The 25545-nt window shown below is 38.5% G+C and overlaps 1 protein-coding gene across 28 annotated transcripts in view; it reads right to left on the bottom strand.

Moving 5' to 3' along the window:
• Positions 1 to 205: 205 nt before the first annotated feature.
• The window catches only part of LOC113635441 (adhesion G protein-coupled receptor L3), a 280133-nt gene continuing 254793 nt past the window's right edge, over positions 206 to 25545 (bottom strand). For 11 of the 28 annotated variants that reach the window (XM_047816308.1, XM_047816311.1, XM_047816313.1 and 8 more), the window contains 6 exons: positions 16971 to 17139; positions 14605 to 14730; positions 14281 to 14331; positions 11757 to 11853; positions 4753 to 4881; positions 206 to 2794 (listed from right to left, as the gene is read on the bottom strand). In XM_047816308.1, the coding sequence (XP_047672264.1) occupies positions 1818 to 2794; positions 4753 to 4881; positions 11757 to 11853; positions 14281 to 14331; positions 14605 to 14730; positions 16971 to 17139 (1549 nt within the window). In that variant the 3' untranslated portion in view covers positions 206 to 1817. Of the gene's footprint in view, positions 2795 to 3603; positions 3656 to 4752; positions 4882 to 11756; positions 11854 to 14280; positions 14332 to 14604; positions 14731 to 16970; positions 17140 to 25545 lie in introns of all 28 variants that reach the window. The other 17 variants (XM_047816329.1, XM_047816328.1, XM_047816325.1 and 14 more) reach the window with 5 other exon arrangements.

The following is a 25545-nucleotide window of genomic DNA, read 5'->3' on the forward strand; positions in this document are numbered from 1 at the left end:
CAGTTTTTTTCTGGATTCAATCACACTCATTGTTTGATGAGTCTAATGCACTCGAAACTGGTTATTAACTACAGGCAGGATTGGCTTTTTTGTTTGTTTTTTTTAAATTAAGTGCTCTTCAGAGATTTTTTTGCCATCCGTTTAAAAGTCTCTCAGGCAGCCATGAGGCAGAAAATCCACCCACATAACAGCACCTCAGCGAACATTTCAGTCTTAAGCAGTTATTTATTTGTTGGCAAACAAGTTTCACTGGTACAACAAATATTAGTCAGGAGGTCATTGGATTCTATTTGATTAAAAAAAAATCTATATAAAACAGAAAAACAAATAAAATATAGTCATGTTTGCAAAAACGAAGGTGGCTAAGTTTTACCATACGAGTTTTTTGTACTTTTAAAAAAATAATAATAATAAAAATAAATAAAGCTTGAAATAAAACACACAGGTTCTTTTTCTTCTCACTGCAAATATTGAGCTTTAATTAGTCAAACATCCTCTCATCGTTTAATACAAGTGCCTAGTGCATATGAATGTCAGGAAATCAGTCTTCACTTTTGCATCGCTGGAGTCTTCCTATTCCGCCAACATCAAACACTGCTTCACGTCGCACTTTGCTCTACGGTTGTGACTCTCGAATGAAATTTGCACCTCAGGCCCCAAATTAGCATCATGACTCACATGATATCACTTTTATCTACACAATGAAGGATTCTTAAAATAAAAAATAAAAAAAAATAAAAAAATTTTTTAAAAAAAATCGAACAAATTCTGAGGGGACAAAAACAAGATTGGTTACGTTTTTGAAATGACCGTCAAGATTTTTTTTTTATATTTATTTTTTTATTTTTATTTCTATGGTTCCGTTAATTGGCGCTTAAAGTGAAATGTACAAATCAAACAGCGAAAGAGAGCGTGAGAGCAGAACTGCTGTCCGGACCGGGAGCAGTCGGGAAGAGAACTGAACCGATTCTAAATCACCACGCTTTTACAGAAGAACAGAAAAAAGCAGACTGCAGACTGTAATGCTAGTAGCTGTACATTTACATAGAAATATCTTATAATTCTCTGTGATATTAGTTTTTTTTTCCCCTCCTTGTTTTTAATATTTGTTATTAATACGCCAAAAAAAGAAACAAAATCAAACAAAATATAAAACAAATTGCCCTATGGCAAAGTCATCCTTTGCAACGATGTTCAAAAAAATGCAACTTTTTTCACTCGACTTGTTGGGACGACTGTATCGGACTCATCGCACAGGAAGGAGAAACATTGAAAAAGCGAATGTCAGTTAAAGAAGTGTATTAAAATAGTTTTTGTAGTGTTTTTTTTTCCCTCCATCTGTTTTATTTTTCATTTGGCACCGAGTCTATGCACCGCCTCAGTGTTTCAGTCTGCATGTTTTGTAAATCCATTGAGAAGTCTTTTTTCTTTCTCGCTTATCCCACTAAATAACACAGGAATCCATTATCGACTCAGTGGTCGCTTTCTGTCCGTGGGAAATAGAACTGCACACTGAAAGAATCTGGGAAAAAAAAAAAATCCATCCATCGGGTCACGTCTGAGAGCAGACGTTTACAATCCTCCGATCTGATTGGTCGGTCAGAATACAAAAACAAAGTTTTGTTCGTTTTGTTGTTGTTTTTTTTTTGTTTGTTTGTTTTGTTTTGTTTTTTGAGAACACGTAAAAGAAATGTCTACGACTGCGGACGATTGACCAGTACGGATAAGCGACGGAAATGATGTGAGGAATGACAGGAAAGAATCTTCACGTCATGTCAGAACAGGAGTGTGTGTGTGTGTGTTGGTCGTGTGGTTGTCTATAGGCTGGTGACAAGCTGGGCAGGTTCTTGTGGGGTTTCAGTGTGTGGAGCTTCATCCTTGTTGGCGGGACCGATGAAGCCATCGCTGCTACCTCTGCCTAGGTGGTAGTAAGAGTGCAGCTGGTGCAGATGGTTCTTGGAGCCTAGGTTAGGCATGCTCTTGTAGTACACATCATCACTCTCTGTTGGATCACGTGCTTCCTCTCCTGGTCCTCCTCCTCCTCCTCCTCCACTGCGAGGCAACGTGTGCGTGTCAGACCGCTCTTGGCTGGCTGAGTCTCTCCTTGGCGAGGGCGTTTCATCGCCCTGCTCTTCAGTCAGCAAAGGAAAAAAGCTATCACTGTTTTCCTGCGGGAGGCGGCGACGAGACGAGGAGGAGGCGGAGCCAAAAGAGGGTCGAGTTTGGGTGTGATGTGTAGGTCTTTGCTGCGGCAACAACGGAGTGTCAGATTCATCACGGATCAACTCGAGGCCCAAGCTCTCATCAGGAATGAAAGCTGGAGAGTCGTCAAGGTCGAGCGTGAGGCTGAGAGGAGGAGCCGATGCGTCTTTGCCCCGCCCACCACCCACAGTTCCGTTATTATTCATGTTACTAAGATTACTCACGTTTGCCAGGTTGCTCACATTGGTGAGGTTGCTCATGTTACTGACATTGCTCATGTTGGCGATGTTGCTCACGTGAGTGACGTTGCTGATGTTGCTGACGTTGTTGACGAGTTTGTTGACGAGGTTGTTGCGTTCATGGTTGTTCAGGTAGGGGGGCAGGTAGTTGGAGGTGAGCTCTTGGAGTATGCGTTTCTCCAGCGGGGTGTGCGGGTGCGTGTTATGCGGGACGCCGTAGCCGCCGCGCTCCATCATTTGCACGCACTCGCTCAGGTAATCAGCTCCCGCTAGGCCGTAACTGTTGCCATGGTTACCATTCAGTGGTAGAGTATCCATGACACTTGTATCCCGGGCATTGTTCAAGATTCCCTCTGAAAGAGAGGAAGTATTGAAAAACAAATCAGACACCGTGCTTTACTACAGATGTCTTTAAGACACAAATGGTGATGGTTACATATAGTAAGTTCCCCTTTTAAGAAGTCTGATCTCAGGTATGTCACCGTGTTTATGCAGTATAATTTGTAAGGAAAAAAAATCTATACAAACTATACAACTAGGGAAAGAGATAAAAACAACACACACACACACACACACACACACACACACACACACACACACACACACACACACACACACACACACACACACACAAATAAAGCACAGCCATGCTGACGCTCAGTTTATGAACCCAGTCTTACATTCAGGCTCCAATCAACAAATCAAAATCAACACTGGCCCTTATTTAGCACTACAGGGAGTCCCATTAAAGGGCATTTCTATCTTTCTTTCTCTCTTTCTTTCATCTTTTTAAAGCTATATTTTACATTTCTCATTTTTTTAGGTGCTAAATAAGGCCGAAGGTGAAAGGTGGGAGAGGGGATGAAGGCATCTCAGCTCTCTCATGCGAAAAAAAAGAAAGCATGGAGCTCCTAAAGCTTCCAGAACCTTCTCTTGAATTTGCAGCAGAGAAAAAGTGGGAGCAGGTTTGCAGAGGAAACTACAGCACGGTCTCCGTTTTATCAGGTTTATATATAATTTATAAAATATTATAAATATTTGTTTTCCTTTCCAGATCAGACCATTGACTCTTAACAGACCATTAACACTTATATATATATATAAAAATAAAAAAAATTAAAAAATAAATAATTGAATAAGAAGGAAATACAAGGACAATTACATTTGGTAAGCAATATTTAGCTTGACTCCCATACTTGTCTCTCTGTAGGGGTCTTAACGGACAGCGTGGAGAAAGGAGGGAAGGAAGAAAGAAAGAAAGAAAGAAAGAAAGAAAGAAAGAAAGAAAGAAAGAAAGAAAGAAAAGCACAGGTAAGCATTCAGTGACAGATCAAAAAAGGACATGCATGACACACGAGGACGCACAGAAATACAGGAGGAAAAATGAGAAGAAAAGAACGTAGGAAGCGGCCTTGTTAAGAGTTAAGACCTCGCTAAACCTTTCTGTCTATTCGAATTCGAGGAAAAAGCTCCACGATAAAAAAATATATTGCAGAATTATTGATCAGACTAAAGAGGCACATTAGCAGTACCTTGAGCTCTTCTCATAATTCCAGGGCTTTTATTGATATTAGAGTTCAAGGTTGTGACGATGCTTTCAGCTTTTTCTGGTTTTCTGGAAACACTAAGTATGATGTCAAGCTGTATCTTGTACCTAATTGGTGCCATGACTGAGCAGGACATAGGATTTTACTATAAAAAAATGTCTAGGGGAAGTTTTTTTTTGCCCTTTTACATTTTACAGGAATAAGACCTGAAATAAACAAATAAAGAGAGAGAGAGAGAGAGAGAGAGAGAGAGAGAGAGAGAGAGAGAGAGAGAGAGAGAGAGATTTAAGACCGAATGAGGGAGCGAGGGAGTAATAAACAGAGAAGCCGGCATGACAGCATCATGCAGAGCTGCAGCAGAAAAGTGTCAGGCCTCCCGCTGAGATCTCCGCAGGAACGCGTACACACTGCAGATGCTTTCATGAGCTCGACATTGAACAAACACCTCGGTGTTATGCTCTGTAGGTAAATATCGCAGGCAGCGATGGGTAAAATCCGAGCTCACCCTTTTACCTTAAATGTCGCCAGGTTCTGGATTTAAACCAGAAATTTAGTTCTTTACTCACTGTTTGATTTTTTCCCTGCATACTGCTGTGTGATGCTTCGCTGAGGAAAACTCCAGAAGGGGGCAAATCAAACGATAAATCGAGAGGTGCCGGGGATGCACAGAGCCCCGCCCACTTCCACACCCACATGTCTCATGCACTAACAAACCCACACGGACGTAGCCGGTTAGCTAAGGTGAGTAGAGAGGACCAGCACACCTTGTGTGTTGTACATGCTCAGAGTGGGGTTGTTATACACAGTCGAGTCCCCCACTAAAGTGTTATAGGGGTTGTTTGAACCGTGCGGTCGCAGCAGAGCATTTGAGATGAGATGATTGGCCATAGCACCTGATACAGCCACACACACACGCACACACACGCGCGCACACACACAGAGAAAAAAGACACAGAACGTTAGACAAATGCAGTAGTGAGAATCCACGCAACGCCAGCACCGTTACCTTGCCGTTGCGAGGAGGAACAAGGAAAGAGCATTTCGGCGCAAAACGTTAGTATCGTAATAAATCTTTCAGAGACACTTCAACAGAGGAAGCACAGAGAAAACACTGAGAAGGAATCAAGAAGGGATGCAACAGCTCCGCCTGTCCAGCCGTGCGGTCGGGATGCGCGTGTGCGTGTACGGATAAGTACATGATTCCTGCAGAGTTTTGAACAGCACACGCAAACGAGCTTAGAAACATTTAATAAGATAAGATTATGAATATACAGAACGATGAGGGAGACATCGGACAAAATGTTAGATGTGCATGCTGCTGGGTATGTCTCTGATTACACTTTATATGCACATGCCAACTCCCTCACAATCCCTCGATTCATCTGTAATGTCTGATTAAATTGGCAAGAAAAGGTTTTTGATCGCGTCAAGCTTGTAGTATATTCACAAGAGACTGAAGAATGCTTCCTAAATATCTAAGTCTGACAATGAAACTAGCACCATTTTTAAAATTTACACAGAGCATGGATCACATAGACACGGCAAAGTATGTCGAGGATCAAACTAAGAATAAAATAAATGAGTTAGTAAGAATTAAAAGCTTTCTATAGTTCAGTGACTCCAGTTTCTCTCGTTCATGCTTTATCAGAACACACACATTTGTCATTCATTTTCCTAAAGTGAGGAAAACCTCCTAAATCCATCCCTAACCAAACTCCAATCCCAGTCCAAACCAAAGCTATAACCCCCCCCCCCCCCCATATATATACCCCTAAACCCCACCCCAACCCTACCCCCATGCTATCCACAGCACTTTTAACCCCATCACATGCCTAGCATAATCCCACCCAGACACACCCCTAACCACACCCCAAACCAACCCCTAACCACTCTCCACCCTCACCCCTAACACCCCCCCCAACTCTAAACCCATCACAGCCCTATCCTAGTCCCATCACTAACCACATTCCTAACAATACCTCTAACCCCACCACAGCCCTAGCATAACCACACTACCCAACCCTACCTTTAAATGAACCTTACTCCCTCTCCACAACCTTAACAACACCTTCATAAACCCACATAATCCCACCCATAACCACAACCCCACCACTAACTGAATCCTACCCTCACTCCACCCACACCCCTATTACCCCACTGTCCCAATCCCATCCCTAATCACACTACCCAACTGAACCCTAACCCTACCCTCACTCTGTTCACCCCCTAACACCTTCATCCCCAACTCTAACCACACCACAGCCCTAGCATAATCCCACCCTAACCACAACCACACCCCTAGCCCCACTCCTACCACACCCATAACACCTACATCCCCACCTCTAACCCCAACCCCAGCAATACCAACCCACTACCTTTTTTTTTTAAATTATCTGCTACAAACTTGCTAGCCTGACACTGAGACGATCTTGAATAATCTTCAGCATGAGCAACTTTGATATCTGACTTCACGTACTGTATTTGCGTAATAAATTCAGAGCGCCAGTGTTTGTGATAAGTCTCCTGATACAATTCTCTAAATCTAACATCCATATTAATGTGTTTGTGTCTGTTTATGTATCTTGTAATCAGTCTGGTTTTTTTTCCCCTCTTTCTTCATTTTAGTCAACTGATTATTCCCTTTCTAAATGACTTCCACTCTTCTGAAACACTGAGCACTTTGGGGAGCATGTGGATGTGTTCCATATCTACTCTGATCATGCTGAAATAATCGAATACCCCAAAATAAATTAAACATGTACCGCTATGTGGAAGCAGAATGAGGGCTTGGTTTCTCTGGAGAGAAGAATGAAAGTGTTTCGTGAAAGAGAGAGAGATAGAGAGATAGATAGATAGATAGATAGAGAGAGAGAGAGAGAGAGAGAGAGAGAGAGAGAGAGAGAGAGAGAGAGAGAGAAGTAGTATGAGGGAGTGAGCTACTCTAGGAAGGATAAAGAAAAAAATAAGTCTTCTTTTTCACTTAGACACAAGCAACATGATTTTGTTCTCATTCTTTTTGCCAGCAACATTTGCTGCTTTGCAAACTTTCTTCCTGTCTTTTTAAAAAAAAGTTGAACACTTTAAAAGACCCATTATTTTCTCTGAATTACTAAAACGAGTGCATATTTCTCATTGTTAGCAGCAAATGAGCCTAAAGCAGCTGCTGCTGGTGGATTTGTCTCCTTCCAGCATGGTCTCAGGCACTCAAAATAACACAACACAGTGTTCTTAACCCAGCCCACATAAACACATCCTACAGCCTGACGTTCTCGTCCCCCCCCGGCCGTGAGTCATCCGCTCACTTTTGTGTTCGTTGACACCGCTGTCTGGATTGTTAGTTGAGTTGCACGGTTATCAGCGGAGACAACAAAAAAGCCTGATGTAATAATATATTGATTGTTTTCTCGACTGTTGCTCAAATCTCAGAAGCTGAGAAATTTCTTTTGAAAGTGCCAGACTGAAGTGCTATATATATATTTGTTTCAAAAGTTAGGCTGTGGACTAGTGGTGGGTGGACGACATCATGATAATGAAAAAGTCTATGCATTTTTTACACATTCAACAAGTTTCTTGTTTATGATGTAGTGACTGGCAGCCAGACGGTGACACGGTTCTTGGCCACATCAACAATACTTACACAATTTTGCGATCAAGTTCAGGCAAAACAGAGCAGTTACTGGGGTAAAAGAGTGGATTTTTAACGTGCATTATTATTATTATTGTTGTTGTTGTTGTTATTGTTATTATTATTATTAATATTATTATTGTTATTATTATTGTTGTTATTATTATTGTTATTATTATTGTTGTTGTTGTTGTTGTTGTTGTTGCTGCTGATTTTATTTGGTTGTAGTCATAATATCATGAATAGTATAGTATACAGTTACCTTTATCTAATTTGCTTAATAACAAGATAACAAGATGTTTCACAGAACAGAGAATAAACAAATAATAAACTTAATTATTATAAAAATGCAATAAATTTAGAACTAGGCATAGCAAAACATTAACACATACAGAGAAAAAAATATAATATAATAACTAAAGAAAATAATAATAAAAATAAAAATAAATTAAATTGAAAAAAAAAAATGTAATAAAATAAAAAAAAATAAATGGAATATATATATATATATATAAACATTTTTTTTAAATTAATTAATTAATTCTTTTTGACACATTATTACTGAAGATTTTCAGTAATAACTGAAGATTACCCTGTTTCTCTGCTTAGGTTTTAGCAGGGGATTTAATATCAAATTGTGTCAGTTCTGAGCTGGTTTATAAATGTATAATTATTTACACAGCTCATTATAGACAGCCAGCTATAAAGTGATTTTTAAGAAGATAGGATGCCAAGATGGAATGCTTGGTGTCAACACTGACAACATGAGGAAGCTTGGGGATGTGGTATGATATTTTTACCCAACAACAACAAAAGAATTAAACTTCCAGACTTCCAGGCTTTAACTTTCCTGACCTAGTTTTCCCGTTGCTAGCATGAGATTGTAGGATTTACACTGCCTTATCTTCATCCTACAGACCGACAGTGATGGGTGATCGCTATCTGTCTCAGTGTTTTGCCTGTGTGTGGTGTGTTCATATATCTGTATGTGTGTGTGTGTGTGTGTGTGTGTGTGTGTGTGTGTGTGTGTGTGTGTGTGTGTGTGTGTGTGTGTGTGTGTGTGTGTGTGTGTTTGAGATAAAAATTGATGCTAATATTTTTTGTAACTCACCTGAAAACATCTGCTCTGCCAGATTGTAATATACGAAAAAGATGTACAGGGTGTGTGTGTGTGTGTGTGTGTGTGTGTGTGTGTGTGTGTGTGTGTGTGTGTGTGTGTGTGTGTGTGAGCATGAATGGAAGAGACTGAGTGTTAAGTGATGTGTGTGGATGGCAGTGTTCAATAGTTAATTATTGCCATCCTGACACATCATCTCTCTCTGCACATCAATCTGCCATTACAACAGGACATTAGTGTCATACCGAGTGCAGTGCTTGTGCACAGAGAGAGAGAGAGAGAGAGAGAGAGAGAGAGAGAGAGAGAGAGAGAGAGAGAGAGAGAGAGAGAGAGAGAGATAAAGACAGAGAGAGAGAGAGAGAGAGAGAGAGAGAGAGAGAGAGAGACTCACTACTTTGTTCATCATATACTGTAGTTCTGTTTTGCGTTATACAGTAATTTCATTCAAAGCCATTAACACATGATGTATTCTAATCATTTATTCCACAACACTGACGACTTCTTAGTTCTGCCCTGAATTTTCTGAAACAAACTTGAAGATGTTCTGCATAAGGAGACAGCGTTCATATCATCCTTTAAGAATAATGACACGTATTTATCGGTAAATTCCTGTGGCGTATTATGTATTGTTTTAGGCTTTACTGTACGGATTAATAAATCCTTATTAACCTTTTTTTTAAACCATGTTTTTGTCCTGTCCCGCTCCACAGTGGTGGTTAATATGAAGCTCATAATAAAGATATAACATATTGAATTCTGAAAAAAAGTTAAAGATATGAAATAAGATTTTTTTTTCAGAAAAACAAACACATTTTTTTATTTTTTTGTTTGTTTCTTTCCGTGTTACCCAAACTACTAGGGACAAAAAGTTCCAAAACGTTTCTACCTTTAAAGCAAACGACGATATCAAACCACTTCCTGCTTCCTGAGACGCCCCGAGTGCTTTCTCCTGTTCGTCTAAAAATCATTTGTTTGTTTGTTTGTTTATTCTGAATGGAAATGTCTGAGACGTCCGTTTCCGTTCCGCCGGCGGTACGGATCGATATCGTTACTGCTGAAAAATTGTTACTGAAAAAACCACATACAGCAGGGGTGTACAACACTGAACACTTTATCGCTAATAAAAAGCGACTCTGAGTGCGTATTACGATTCCTGATTATTCCCAATTATTGGTCTGTCAGAGAATCTTCTCCGTGCCGTTTTACTCGGACTCTTAAACGATTAATAAAAGATTTTTTTCAAGAAGTTTGAGAGGGAGAAAAAAAAATCTCAAGAACAGTGTTAGGGAGTTAGAGACGCTGGTACGTAAATAAAATAAGGCTTTTCTAAATTCATAAAATGTGCCTGCATCGAAACATTCAATATTTTATCATGTACTAAAGCTCATAAATGATGTACCTTCCACCTATAAGTCTTTTAAGAACATGAATGCAGCATTGCTTTAAAGCTGGTTAACACTGTACTGAATAATTTATAAGCGGTTACTTAAACACTAAAATAAATAGATAGATAGATAGATAGATAGATAGATAGATAGATAGATAGATAGATAGATAGATAGATAGATAGATAGATAGATAGATAGATAGATAGATAGAAAATGACAATAATCGTTTGGAACTCGGGTTTATGCAAAACTAATTGCTAAAACATTAATACATTTATTAAGACTTTACTATGTCTGCTCCGTATTTATAACTGTTCATACTGTGCGTGTGCTACGGCGTCTCGAATGCAGACGTGATTTGTCATTGTTTTAATAATGAACACACCGTATGCGTTTTTGAATTCCTGAAGAGATTTTACGAACAAATCCATGAATAAATGAATAAACTAATTAATTAATGGAGGCAGAATGAAAAGAAGTAAATAAGTGAGCAAATAAATGAATAGACAAACTAACAAATAAATCAATCAGTAAACTGAACATGAATAAATAAAGTTAGCAAGCAAGTAAGTCAATATTTATATAAACGATATTATTAATTAACTTAAATAAACTATTAACAAATAAATAATTAAATTAACAAATAAATAAGTAAAGGAATAAAATGGCAAGTAATTAAATAATGATATAAAATCAATTATTAATTACTTTAAAATGAACAAATAATCGAATAAAGGAATAAATTGGCAAGTAAGTAAATCATTTTGTGAGTTAAGTTTTGTTATTTCTTTCATTTTTATTATTAATATTAATGTTATTGACTTTAGAGTTACTGTAGCTCTTTGGGCAAGTTACCAATACAAGTCTACTGCACAATATCACAGTATGAAGGCTCTCTCTCTCTCTCTCTCTCTCTCTCTCTCTCTCTCTCTCTCTCTCTCTCTAAGTGCTTTCTGGATACCACAGAAAATAAATGTTTTAAGCTGCCATTCAACCTTCTGACCTCAGCTGCTTTAGAAGCGTTTCCGGTGTTGATCTCATGTCAGCAGAGGAAAATGGTTCTCCATGTACGAGCCACACCAACAGCTGTCCTTTAGGACCAATTATATATCTTAAATGACACTTCTGTGTACCCTAGGTTCACTTTCCCGAGTGATTGAAGCTTAGGAAAAAAAAAAAGTCACTCTTGCTGGGATTTAAAAACAAACAACTGTGCACTTCTTCTGAGAGTGCACACGGCCGCCGTGTGAAAAATAAAATAAAATTACCAAGCGACTTCGTGACAATTGACGCAAACAAAACCAAAAAATAGCGACTAAATAACAAAAACGCGACTCATAATCGCGTTCAATTTTGTCGTCCAGTCAAGTGAAGAACAACCGTATAGCTCGTCTTGTTTCTTTTCTTTTATGGATTTGTTAAGAAATTTGCAAAACAACTATGTTACATTAAATTTCCACTAAATTTGAATGAATCTAATCATTTACGAGATTTCCGTTAGCGAGATTTTGTGGTATACGAAAGATTTTTTCCGAATGAACTGGATGTTTGTGAACACCACGTTTCTTATGTAAATGCTCCTGCAAAGAATTGACCGATTTCCTATCTAGATTGATAAATGTACATGAAGTTGTGTACCTCTATTGATGGTAGCAGAGCTGTTGATGTCCCCGGTGATGAAGGATGATTCCGACTGCTTTCTCACCGTGTCGTTCCACATTCGACGAATCCGACTCTGACGAAAACAAACACACACACACACACAAGCACACGCAAACGCACATACACACACAGATCAGAACATTCATTCATTCATTTGTCTCCAGCTACAGTAGCAACGACTAGTTACTCCACATGATAACCCACAATGCTCTACTGTGAGTCAAGCGGTTGGATTAATTCAAGGAAAAGAACAGAAACAAAAGCAATCAGGTGAACTGCTAAAGCCAAGCAAATAGTTTGTGGTAGCCATCATGCGTAGTAGAGACACCACTACACCGATACAGTGCTTATTGAGGGAAATGGTTTCTAGGATACAAACATTTTCATCTCTATAGTGCTTTTTCATGCAGTCAAAGCTGCGCGTAATGACCCGGCGTCGATGGATGAATACAGATGAATCGATTCCACTGCATAGAACCTACAGCACTGAGTTCTACAGAACACGAGCCAGAACAACGGGAAGCATTTAGAAAGACTTGTACAGTAGCATAAAGAATATAGAGCATTATAATGCATTATACATACTGGTTTGATTAGACATATTACAGTTAATTATTTACTAACTGAATGCTTAATAATCTTCATCTACTAATTATCATAACTAATAAGTTCGGTCCTATGAATCCACTATTCATAATGCATTATAACGCGTCCGGATAAGTTTATTAAATCCAGCACTGTTTCCATTATAGGAATATTTTCTTAATATACAGAGTCTTTTAAATTGTTATAGAAATAAATGAAATAGAAAATAAAAAATGCATTGTTATGATACACAACAGATTTCAGGTCGTTTGTAGGGGCGAATATTGTAAGTCTTCGTCTGCATCGTGTCGTTTTGCCCGTGTTTATTGGAATAAAACGTAAAGCCGAAGTCGTCTCCCGTCCTTTGATGAGAGGAATAAATTTTTTCTCAGGCAGGTTAAAGATTAAAATACTGCTGTGGACCCGGTCGCTCTGCCATCCATCACTGCTCACAAGGAGACGCTGGAATTCAGAGGATGCAATCATCCAGCCTACATTACTCATCTTACTGACATTTACACAGACACACGTGCCGGACTATCAGAGCGGGGCCCGAGTCTCGAATCAGGTTCACACGCTTTTTGACACATATATGCGGAGTATGATTTGCATATTTAAATGAACATATATACAGTACAGGGTTATCTGAGAATGCCTGAGCTGTATGTCTACAGTAGGTCTGAGAAAAGCTGTTGCCGGAGTCATCTCTTGTAAGCACATGTAAGCTGCTCTAGTTTCATGTTAGAGGAACAACCAGGAGTCAATCCACAGAGACTCATTTATCTGGATATGGTGATTATTTATAGGATTCTTGCATACAGAAATCCATATGAACCGAATACTACCCTCAGTGATTTACTACAGTATATAACTAACCAGGATGTCATGTCTGTTTCACAAGAGACTGGATCCTCAGTGGTACCTCAGCGTAACATGTCTGGTGTCTGATGACAGCTTCGTAATTTATACACAGGAAGTCAAGCAGGAATCAGTTACAGGCTTTGTTACTTTTAACAAAATTCTTGTAAAATATTGCAGGAGTTTATGCTTATAAGTTAATTAAGTTAATTCTCAGCTCTTATTGGTTAAAAAGCCTTGTTTCATTTTCTACAACAGCAAGTAGAAAGGTAGCTCTGATTACAAGCTTAGATTTGTACTAATTTAAACAAATTACAAATGGAAGCTATTGTCGATCCAGTCTTTAAGTTGACTAAGTGTTGAACCGTTGTTAAATGCCAGTGGTGACGAGTCCATACGTGATCATATGATGTTTCTTATCGACAAAAAAATCTGTAAACCCATCACTGATTCATTTCCTACAACAGAAAACCCTATACAGATTTTGATTCTTTACTAAACTGTTCAATTAACGCCATTGCGTCAGGGCAAAACAAAGGTTTTTGGTAGAACGATGAACCAGTTATTGGTAGAACGATGAACCAGGTATGGGTAGGAAAATGGTGTAAAGTCATAATTTTTTCAGCTTGCTGTTCCTTTAAATGAAGTGTGTATTATTAAGTGTGTATTTGTTCTGCAAATGTGGCTTCCATAATGACCGATTCTCATCGCATGCAATTAATGTGAGACACCTCAGCACTGTGTTGCATCACCGAGCATCCGTGTACACACACACACACACACACACACACACACACACACACACACACACACACACACATTGTGGTATTGATGACACGCTAAGTGCTAATCATGCAGATTCTTGTGTAGCGCACTATAAGAAAGCAAGTAGAACAGCAATCAAGCATGAGATCGAACTCATTTCTGCTTGCCTTGAGTGTCTAATACAGTTTGGAATATGTAGCACGTATCGGTGATGTTGCACGGCTGCTCAGGGACAGTAGAGAAAAGCACTGGTAATGGATTGGATGTAAAATATTAGAGAGCAGATAATTACTTGTTCATACTGTAACTGTGAGCAGTTTGTCATACAAGGCTGGTGGTGGACCTTGTGATGAGAGAGACAGAGAGAAGGAGAGACGGATAGGAAGAGGGAGAGAGGGCAGAGAGAGAGGAGAGAGAGAAAACACAAAGAGAAAACACAAATAACAGAGTTGAACAACTATGAAGGTCATGCATGTGAGGAACAGTTAAAGATGTGTTGGTTTGACAAGACTTACTGTACACTTTGTGTTTGTGTGTGTGTGTGTGTGTGTGTGTGTGTGTGTGTGTGTGCGTGTGTGTATATGTACAGTATGTGGGTCAATGTCATGCCCTCTACCTGCGAGCTAGAGGAATAGCGACCGGGTGCGCGAGAGCCTGAGCTTTTGCTCGAGCCCATTGAGGAATCCACGCTCTTGCCACTGTAGCAGTGGGTCCGCAAACACTTGCCATACTCCTTGCGCACCTACACACACACACACACACACACACACACACACACACACACACACACACACACACACACACACACACACAAAAATCTGAGGGTCATTTTACAGATTTTGACAATAATAAAACATCTGCTCTTAGAAAGTAGACACTTGAATGGATTTTATTTTGACAGAGGTCATTAATGTGTAAATCTATCAACCCTGTTTTACTGTATGTTGAAATACTCATCATTATGTTACTTACAAGTTACAAAAAAGCTTTTAAAAAAAGGCTGATATTGAAAAATCCAAAAAATCTGCAAAATGTCTGTGATAAGGAAGAATTCACAAAGTGGTCTTTAACTATTACAGTGGAACTATAAATGTTAGCTTGTGATAGGTTCACGATTGGAAGATCAGGGTTTAAGCCTGTTGGGCCCTTGAGCAAGGCCCTTAATGCTCTCTGCTGCATCATAACTGACCCGGTGCGCTGACCCCGACCTCCAAAGTCAGGATATGCGACACAAGACTTTCACTGTGCTCTAATGTATATGTGACAAAATAAAGGTGTCTATTCTACAAAGAGTCTAAGGTGTATGTTATAGCTCATTCTCAGTTCTACAGATGTGCTTAAAAGCAAAACAGATGTGTTTCTGTGATCTCCAAAAACACTAGAGATTGAGACAGATGTTTTAATAACTCTAAAATAATACAAATTATTATAGGTGGGTCATAATTAAGGAAGAATTTCATGGTTCGGTGTAAAAGCGTGTGCTAACAAACATCATTTAAAAGCAACTAAAAAGAAAAGGAAAATTGTAAAAGGGAATGAATTGGCAGGGAGATTTGAGATGAGTTCAGACTTTAAAGGAAAAAATAAAAAAACTTCTCCTTTTCCTGCACACCGGAGAATTCTGGAGCAAATAGCAAAGCTTCAGGATAATTTAAAAAGGGCAAAGTGAAACTGGCAGGTCAAAAGATTTGAACCTCTATGCGGTTGTTCAGATCCTACTGGACCCACGCTGTATACTTTAATGGTAAAAGGAGATTAAAATATTGGAAAAAAGTGCTGCAATGAAAATTTTTCAAAAAGAATCACATGTACAAGCAAAGAGTAAAAAGTATCTAAAAAACAACAAAAAAAAAGCAATAAGAAAGGCATTTTTTTCATCCAGTATATTTAAAAAATAATTGCTCTGGATATTTTTTCCCCTTTGCTTGTACAGTATGTTATTGTATACGCTATTGTATGTATTTTTATTTCAGATAATTCTATCACATTTTTATTCTATTTTATGACACAAGCAGCCAAAAAGCTGAATGAAAATAGAAATATAATAACATGCACACACAAAAAAATAAATAAATGAATGAATGAATGAATGAATGAATGAATGAATGAATAAATAAATAAATAAATAAATAAACTTTTATTACGTTTGTAAAACATTTTCTAGATATTTTTTCCTTTGCTTGTAGAGCTAATTCTCTTTTTATTAATACTACTATTTCATTTAGATTTTACTTTGACACAGAAAAACAAAAACACAAAAGCTGAATAAAAGTAAAAATAGAATTACCTGTACAAGTAAAGTGGACAAATTAGTAAAGAAAGAAAGAAAGAAAGAAAGAAAGAAAGAAAGAAAGAAAGAAAGAAAGAAAGAAAGAAAGAAAGAAAGAAAAGTCTAAACTTCATTATTTATTTTTGTATAATATTTTCTAGATATTTTTTTCCTTTGCTTGTAGAGATAATTCTATCTTTTTATTACTACATATAATCTGTTTTTATCCTACTTTATGACACAGGCAGCGGAAAAACTGAATGTAAATAGAAAAAAAGGATTACCTGTACATGCAAAGGGATAAACAAACAAACAAACAAACAAACAAACAAATAAATAAGCTTTATGATGTTTCTAAAACATTCTCTAGATATTTTTTCCCTTTGCTTGTAGAGTTATTTCTATGTCTTCTATCTATCACTTTATAGCGACTACTTTGCTTCTATTTTAATTCTACTTTTATAACACGGACAGCCGAGAAGCACTTCGCTACACATCATACTGTGGACGGTTGTTTACATGACAATGTTTAAACTTCATCATATATACTTTTTATTCTGCGTCATTACTTACAGTGTATTGCTAGGATCTGATCAATATCTAACCAGTTCTAGGTGAGATTTTTCTCTCCTGTTTAGCGTCAATTAACTCTAGCGGTCATCTGAGTAGTGTCTGCTGCCTCGTTCTGATCAATCAGATAAAGAGCTTGTTACCTTTTTCTGCAGCACGCAGTGGAAGATGAAGATGAACATTCCCTGCAACGAGTTGAAGATGGTGAAGAGGTAGGCCATAATAACCGTGTTTTCATTAACGTACATGAGGCCGAACGCCCAGGTCAGACCCAGCAGACAAAGCAGAGCGATCGCCCCGATTACCCATGATCTGAAACACACACACACACACACACACACACACACACATTATAGTATACTGTAGTTAAGTTGCCAGCACATTTATATTAGCAGTAGTATTCAAACAATGGTGCAGTGGTGGCTCTGGATTGTTGATTTGAGGATCGCAGTTCATGCCACAGCACTGCCAAGCTGCCACTGTTGGGCCCTTGAGCAAGGCCCTTAATCCGTTCTGATCCATGTCTGACCCTGTGCTCTGAACACAACCTCCAAAAGTCTAGAACAAATTCCACTGTTTTTTAATGTATATCAAAACAAAGGCTTCTGCTGTTCTATTCTACAGAGGAGTCACTTCTTTTTCATATTTTAAGCCAGAAACCAGTTTTTTTATTTCATTGTTTTCATTCATTTTTCATTATGCATTCAATATTTATAATTACTACTTTTGTGTGTGTGTGTGTGTGTGTGTGTGTGTGTGTGTGTGTGTGTGTGTGTGTGTGTGTGTGTGTGTATAGAAGCCTTTATTATCACCACATACACATTACATCACAGTGGAATTCTTTTCTTCACATACCCCAACTGAGGAGGTTGGGGTCAGAGTGCAGGGGAAGCTATGATACAGCACCCCTGGAGCAGGGAGGGTTGAGGGCCTTGCTCAAGGGCCCAGCAGTGGCAGTTTGGCTGTGCTGGGCCTTGAACCCTGATCCTCCGAACAACAACCCAGAGCCTTAACCAGTTGCGCCACCACTGCCCCATCATTTATATATATATAAAATTAATGAATATTTATTTTATTTTTTTCCTGAAAAAATCCACCCTGGTTTCTAATATCAAATGCACAGCATGCAGCAAGCTTTCCAAAGAGAACCAGGCAAAGGTGTGTAAGGTTGCAAGTGGTTTCCTCTATGCATATTTATAAAATTCCTTGATGAGTGAAAAAGTATAAGCACTTCTTTGTAAGCACTTCTTTGGACATTCTGTCTTTCTTTCTTTCTTTTTTTTCTGAAATGTCAGGTCAAGCGATTTATTATGCAAATCAGAAACCATATCGGAGGAAAAAAATGAAGGAAAAGAGCAACCTGGTTGAATGGACCTTAAATCCATATAAATGAAACGAATAGACTGGATTGTAGGTTAATTGTAAGCTGTGTAGGCTTCATATACCTGAGTATAAAAAGTAAAAAAAAAAGTTTGGGTGACTTTAAACCAAGTAAAGGCTGAGTGCAAGCAATAAAAATGTCAGGATGACTAGCATCTTTACACTTCACCATGGACACTTTGTCCTGTTATTGTGGCACTTGCTGTCTCTGCGTTAAACAGAGATGGGGAGGGTAAAGAGAATAAACATAAGAGAAAGGAATAAATGTGTAAGAGATAAAATAACAAATAAAAAAAATTGAGAGAAAGAGAAAGAGAGAGAGAGAGAGAGAGAGAGAGAGAGAGAGAGAGAAAGAGTGATGCCTGTTTTCTATATGAAAGTGGTTCAGTAGCAGAGATGTACAACTGCCAGCAACACACACACACACACACACACACACACACACACACACACACACCAAAAATTATTTGAAACAAAATGATTCCAAGAAAAAATTAACCTTATTTCCAGAACTTCCCATGTGGGTGATCAGACATTTTCAAGCTTCACAAGGGATCGGGGAAAATAAATCGTCTTATTTTAAACACACATGGATATGTATCACTTCCCATCTTTTGTGCATGTGAGTGTGACAGTGTATAAGCTGCACCAGCGTGTGGAACTCCTGCGTGATGGAGAGACTTGTTAGAAATGTGACTGCAATGAATTGTGTGAATTTAACCGACAGCGAGAATATACGTTTCTACCGAAAGCCATTATGTAGCTACTGTATATGTGAGAAAAAAACTCACCCTGATGTTGTTTAGATCAGAGCTAACACATTTTTTTGTCACTGCTAACAAATTTCTACCCTATTAAAGGACATTATTTTCAGGTTTCTAGTTATAATTAATAGCTCTATAATTTCTTGCGAGAATGCTGGTTATTTACAGCAAAGCAGGAAAAAGAAAAATGACTCACTCCAAGTCGGAAAACTAAAAGTTGCAGCTTTTCCCTGTACGGTTAGAAAGCACTCACACTACAGACTCCTTTTTAAACAATTACACACGTCCCTGTAATGTAAACTGTTACCATAGAAACACTAATGTATTCATATGAACTTGTTATTGATCTTGAGTGATAAATGACTATTCTGGCCAATTAGAATTAAGAATTCAGCAGCACTGTGATATAAAGCATGTATTAAATGTCTATGGATGCCTTTATCAAGAGCTACTTACATTTATATAATTTATACAGCTGAGCAACTGTGTGTTAAGGGCCTTGTTCAGGGGCCCAGGGGTAACACTTCCCCAAAAGTTTCATCATTTCTCCATTACTTTCGTAAAACAAAGGCAGAGCAGGGAATATAAAGAACACACACACACACACACACACACACACACACACACACACACACACACACACACACACGTACAGTACGTATATAAACATGAGTACTGTATGAATGTGTCCTTGTCCTGGACTGCTGTCATTTCATTTAGGCATTTATTAAGGCAGTGATATTAATATCGTTTTTTTATCGTGTAAAGAGTGGAGTGATGATGTAGGGTAGATGATTGCTTTAGCTGTGGTGTCTCGTACTGCAGGAAGTTCTGAAAACGAGTGAAGGGAGGAGGCAAATATGTGGGAAATGAGAACGGTGAGCTCTCGGCTTGATTGACAGGCCTCCATATTGCGCTCTGAATGAGACGAGAGCCTGACGACAGGAAGCCCAGGGTTATTTTCATCTTCGGGGGATAAGATGAAGAAAATGAAGAACAGGTCATGCTTACTTCATTTCGAGTTTAAAAAAATGGGCATAAGAGAAGTAAAAAAAAAAAAAAAAGAAGAAGGGAGAAGGATGAGAAGATACTAAAGAAAAGAGAGGGAAAAAAAACACACTACATAAGCACTTAAAGAGTTGAGATAATTAGGCAGTGAATCATGGCTAGTAAAGAAAACAAGAGAGGAAATAAATGCTGGGTAGTTATAATTAAGAAAATGGGAATTATATTCACAAGCGTAACACACAGAAACTCAAAGAGAGTGAGACAGCTCTCATTTTCATGTTTGTAGAGAGTGAGACAGCTCTCACTGCCCCTTTCGAAGAGTGAGACAGCTCTCACTGTCCTGTTTGTAGAGAGTGAGACAGCTCTTACTGTCTTGTTTGTAGTGAGAGACAGCTATCTCTGTCCTGTTTGTAGAGAGTGAGACAGCACATACTGTCTTGTTTGTAGAGAGTGAGACAGCTCATAGTTTCTTATTTGTAGAAAGTGAGACAGCTCTTACTGTCCTGTTTGAAGAGTGAGACAGCTCTTACTGTCTTGTTTGTAGAGAGACACAGCTATCACTGTTCTGTTTGTAGAGTGAGATAGCTTTTACTATCTTGTTTGTAAACGAGAGACATTTATGTCTTGTTTATAGAGAGTGAGACAGCTCTTACTGTCTTGTTTGTAGAGAGTGAGACAGCTAATAGTTTCTTATTTGTAGAAAGTGAGACAGCTCTTACTGTCCTGTTTGAAGAGTGAGACAGCTCTTACTGTCTTGTTTGTAGAGAGACACAGCTATCACTGTTCTGTTTGTAGAGTGAGATAGCTTTTACTATCTTGTTTGTAAACGAGAGACATTTATGTCTTGTTTATAGAGAGTGAGACAGCTCTTACTGTCTTGTTTGTAGAGAGACACAGCTATCACTGTTCTGTTTGTAGAGTGAGACAGCTTTTACTATCTTGTTTGTAAAGAGAGACAGGTTTCACTGTCTTGTTTGTAGAGAGTGAGACAGCTCTTACTGTCTTGTTTATAGAGAGTGAGACAGCTCTTACTGTGTTGTTTGCAGAGAGACACAGCTATCACTGTTCTGTTTGTAGAGTGAGACAGCTTTTACTATCTTGTTTGTAAACGAGAGACATTTATGTCTTGTTTATAGAGAGTGAGACAGCTCTTACTGTCTTGTTTGTAGAGAGACACAGCTATCACTGTTCTGTTTGTAGAGTGAGACAGCTTTTACTATCTTGTTTGTAAAGAGAGACAGGTTTCACTGTCTTGTTTGTAGAGAGTGAGACAGCTCTTACTGTCTTGTTTATAGAGAGTGAGACAGCTCTTACTGTGTTGTTTGCAGAGAGACACAGCTATCACTGTTCTGTTTGTAGAGTGAGACAGCTTTTACTATCTTGTTTGTAAACGAGAGACATTTATGTCTTGTTTATAGAGAGTGAGACAGCGCTTACTTTCTTGTTTGTAGACAGTGAGACAGCTCTTACTGTCTTGTTTGCATAGATTGAGACAGCTCTCACTGTCTTGTGTTTAGTGAGTGAGACAGCGCTTACTGTCTTGTTTGTAGAGAGTGAGAAAGCTCTTACTGTCTTGTTTGCATAGATTGAGACAGCTCTCACTGTCTTGTTTTTAATGAGTGAGACATTGAAATATATTGTTATGGTTATGAAGGTACTATTAGAGAGTGAGACAGGTAAATAATAGCTCACTCTCAGTGACACAGATGTGCAAAAAGCATGACAGATGTGTTCCACCTCGTCAGGCTCCACTGGAGAATGCGACAGATGTACTAAAAACTTGGTCTGTGTTACACGTGCCCTGATAAACAGTGAGACAGGTATTCTACAATATTCTGTGTAATTTAGTACAGAGGGTGAGACGGGTGTTTTTAGCTATTATTTGAATCACAGGTTGAAAACTGATGTGTTGTAGTTATAAGTAGGTGAGACAGGCAGGGTATTACTCATATACTGGTACATAGATATCAATAAAAGTAAGTACCCCCATCTACAGTCACAAATAGAGAAACAGACAGGTGAGTTTTAAATCTCTAATAGTGAGTAAGACAGCTTTCTCTAAGTTACCGAAGCTCTGATATCGTGTGTGAGAGGTAGATTAGATATCTCTTAGGTGTAACATGATAAATAGAGTGAGACGCCATACAACATCTCACTCTTTTGGGTGTATGAGAGCAAGTTCTTTGTTATCCCAGGGTGAGACAGGTTGGTAAAGGCGTGTTATATTCTCCTCCCCTTATCAATGTGTGTTATAACCTTAATCCTAAGACAAATTGAGAATCTTGTGTATGTTGCAAGGGCTACTTTAACAATCCCTGACCTGAAATATAGAAAGAACAGTGAGAAGCCTATTGCCATTGCTGGCGGCAATGAGCCACACACACACACACACAGACACACACACACACACACACATCCTAACGTTGGTGTTTAATAGCTTGCGCAGGTGCTGAGCCAAATAAATGATTTATGGAATTAGTGAGGAGGCCATTAAGCATCATTTTGCTGGGTCTGTCTTAATGACCTGCAGGGAAGGATACTTCATCAGCCTGACTAGCCCCTGAACACCCGCTCTACAGAGAAAGCGAGAGAAAGAAAAAGAGAGAAAGAGAGAGAAAGCTGTGTGTATTGAACCTGGTAGTGTGCTAGGGTGAGAGGTAGTATAGAATGTGGGCGAGTGATGACATCGCTCTTTAATTCTCAAATCTGATTGGTCAGAAGCTGTTTGAGTAAGTATTTTCTATTCATTCTCGCAACACTTTGGTGTTAATGTGATTCATCTAATGTGCTTGGTATTGTTTCTATAGTAACAACTCCTTCAAAGAACATGAAGCTAATAATAAACATATGGAAATGTGCTGCTGTTGTTTAACAAAGACATGAATACAGAGAAAGCCAACAGTAAGTTTCCTGCCATGGTAACGAGACCTAGCTAGAGTTTATAGCTGCTATAATGGAAGCGATAACAGGATAACAAACATGTTTGATTGCCGTTCCACAACATTAAATCAGGATGTCTATTATTGGAAAATAATTGTAATCAGGTAACGTGGCTTCATTACACGTGACAGTCGGTGAATAATTTCCTATAGTAATATCCGCAAGGTCTTATTTCTTTGCTCTCAGGGCAACACATGAATACACAAATTCCTCGAAACAGCATTTATAAAGCCTGAAAAACTAAACCACTCACAAATGTCAAGGTATTCCTCCTCATTATCAGCACATGGGCATGAGACATACTGTAAAAGAAGTGTATGCGGAAAGCTTTATGTCTCATCTTTGTCCTTTCACGCAAACAAATGATCTCATTCTTCCCTGGAGGCAATGAAGTGACATTCTTTCATGTGTCTATTCAAGTTATGTAATGCAGCGCTACTTCTCGCTTCTCGTGTCTTCTTTTCTCTGAAGCCAGCGCTGAGTAAGAGATCACCACCGTTATTGCTAATTATTTAGAAATACGTTGTAATAACTATTAGAAATCTCTGTTTTCAGATGCATGTGTATTCATACACACAGACACACATTCACACCTGTAGAGACACACACTAACAGAAATTGCTGCTTTTAAAGACATGCATATTCAAAAGTACACACACATACACACAAATTCAAATGGGGTTTTTTCAGGGGGGGGGAATCCAGAAGCCTGCACTTGAAGTTTAATTGAATTTGAAAGTCATCATCTAATACTTTAAGAAGTCTACCTGCTGGGCATTTAAGCAAATAAGAGCTTGTGGCTCTACAGCTTATGAATAATAACGCCTAAACTACTCCTTCTCTCTCAGGTAGCTCTGCCACTGGGCTAATAGTCTGGGTTAAATATGAAAAATCAAAGTGAATTACCACACAAGTGTCTCAAAACGTGTTTAAAACGATTAAAGCAAATTTGAGGCAATTTATACCCACAAATTCACGATGCCTGGAATGAGCAAATCTGCATTCAGATGCCTGCTGTAATTGAGTTAGACACAAAAAGCTAGAAAAAGAGGAGATGAAATAGAATAAAAAGAGGCTTTTCGCACCTGCAGTTAAGCTGCTGATAGTTTTGGAGAAAAAAGTGAGGTGTGAATTTGAGATCAGTCTTCCAGGCAGTTCAGCAGTAATTATCAAACTGCTTTGCGTGGTTTTTTTTTTTTGGTTTTTTTTTAAGAAGACGGCGACTTCTCATTAGTTTCACCCCTGGCAAATCGAGCTGGAGATCTCGTTAGATAGAGGGCTGGTTAGACACTCGCTGCATCTCAATGCCTGAAAGGAACACTGTGAATGGACAGCTTTATTTGTGCGTGCTTTATTCTAAAAGACAATACACTCGCTATCTAGTGTAGAGTCAGAGAATGGAAAACAATCTGTAAAAAAGAGGGTCTGGGATGAAAACGACCGTGTATTGATTTGGCAAGATGCGGGCGTAGTGGCTGGATAATGGACACAAGGAAGGGCAAGAAGAAAAAAATCAGGAACGGGGCTTTTGAAAGAATTTTAAATATACTAAGACAGAAGTCACTCTACTAGTCCAGCCTATAACATAGCCATCATATTTTCAGGAGCTGAAAGGCAAAAAAAGGCAAGAAAAAGTAAAATTCAAAGACTAGAAAGAAAAGCACACAAAAAAGAAATAGTAAGAGCGCTGAGCAGTGACAGTGAAATAGGCATAAATCAAACTGACTCATGCAGAAATACAATAGACAAAAAACCTCACGCACAATGAAGCATGACACAGCTCGAGCCAAGAGACAAGACAAAACATGTTTCACAACAAACTCAATCGAATCGTTTCGGAAGCACAAATTAGTTCACGCCCTGTCAGAACCTGTGTGTGTTACAGCCGAGCGGAATCCTAATAACTAATCATCGGCCTTTAAAGCCTATTAGAGCTAGAGAATGAGATGTTCTTCAGAAATCCACTTTATATTCTTTTGGATATGAACAATTACATGACAAGTTAATAATCTTATCATAACCCGAAAACTAGCTATAAGTTACATCTTCGGGAAGAGTTGCAAGCAAGCTAGGTCTGCAGAAAACAATGCTAGCAAGCTAGGTCTAAGAAAAACATATCCAGCAAGATAGGTCTGAGGTAAACAAAGCTAGCAAGCTAGGTCTAAGAAAAATGTTTCCAGCAAGATAGGTCTGAGGTAAACAAAGCTAGCAAGCTAGGTCTAAGAAAAACATTTCCAGCATAGGTCTGAGGTAAACACCCTTAGCAAACTAGGTCTGAGGTAAATGTAGTTGATATTCTAGACTTCAAAAAAATCTAGATAGCAAGCTAGATCAGGGGAAAGTGAAGCTAAAAAATATACTGTATGTTGCTTAGCTGGCTTTCAAAACACATTATGTCACTTCACACTGTCAGATCGTCAGCATGTAAACAAACAGATTTTGTTCCTTGAACTGTGTAAGATTTCTAAACTAAATGCACAAAATTACTATTAAAATAAACATGCAAATAGCTACTTTTTAAGAGATACACTTAATTAATGAGACAGTTTTTGACATAATTTCATTCTTTCTTAAAGGGTCGATCTTTCTATAGGTTTCTTTTGCGCTGTAAAAGAAAGCAGGTCAG

Source organism: Tachysurus fulvidraco, chromosome 7, assembly GCF_022655615.1.
Source record: "Tachysurus fulvidraco isolate hzauxx_2018 chromosome 7, HZAU_PFXX_2.0, whole genome shotgun sequence".
NCBI lineage: Eukaryota > Metazoa > Chordata > Actinopteri > Siluriformes > Bagridae > Tachysurus > Tachysurus fulvidraco.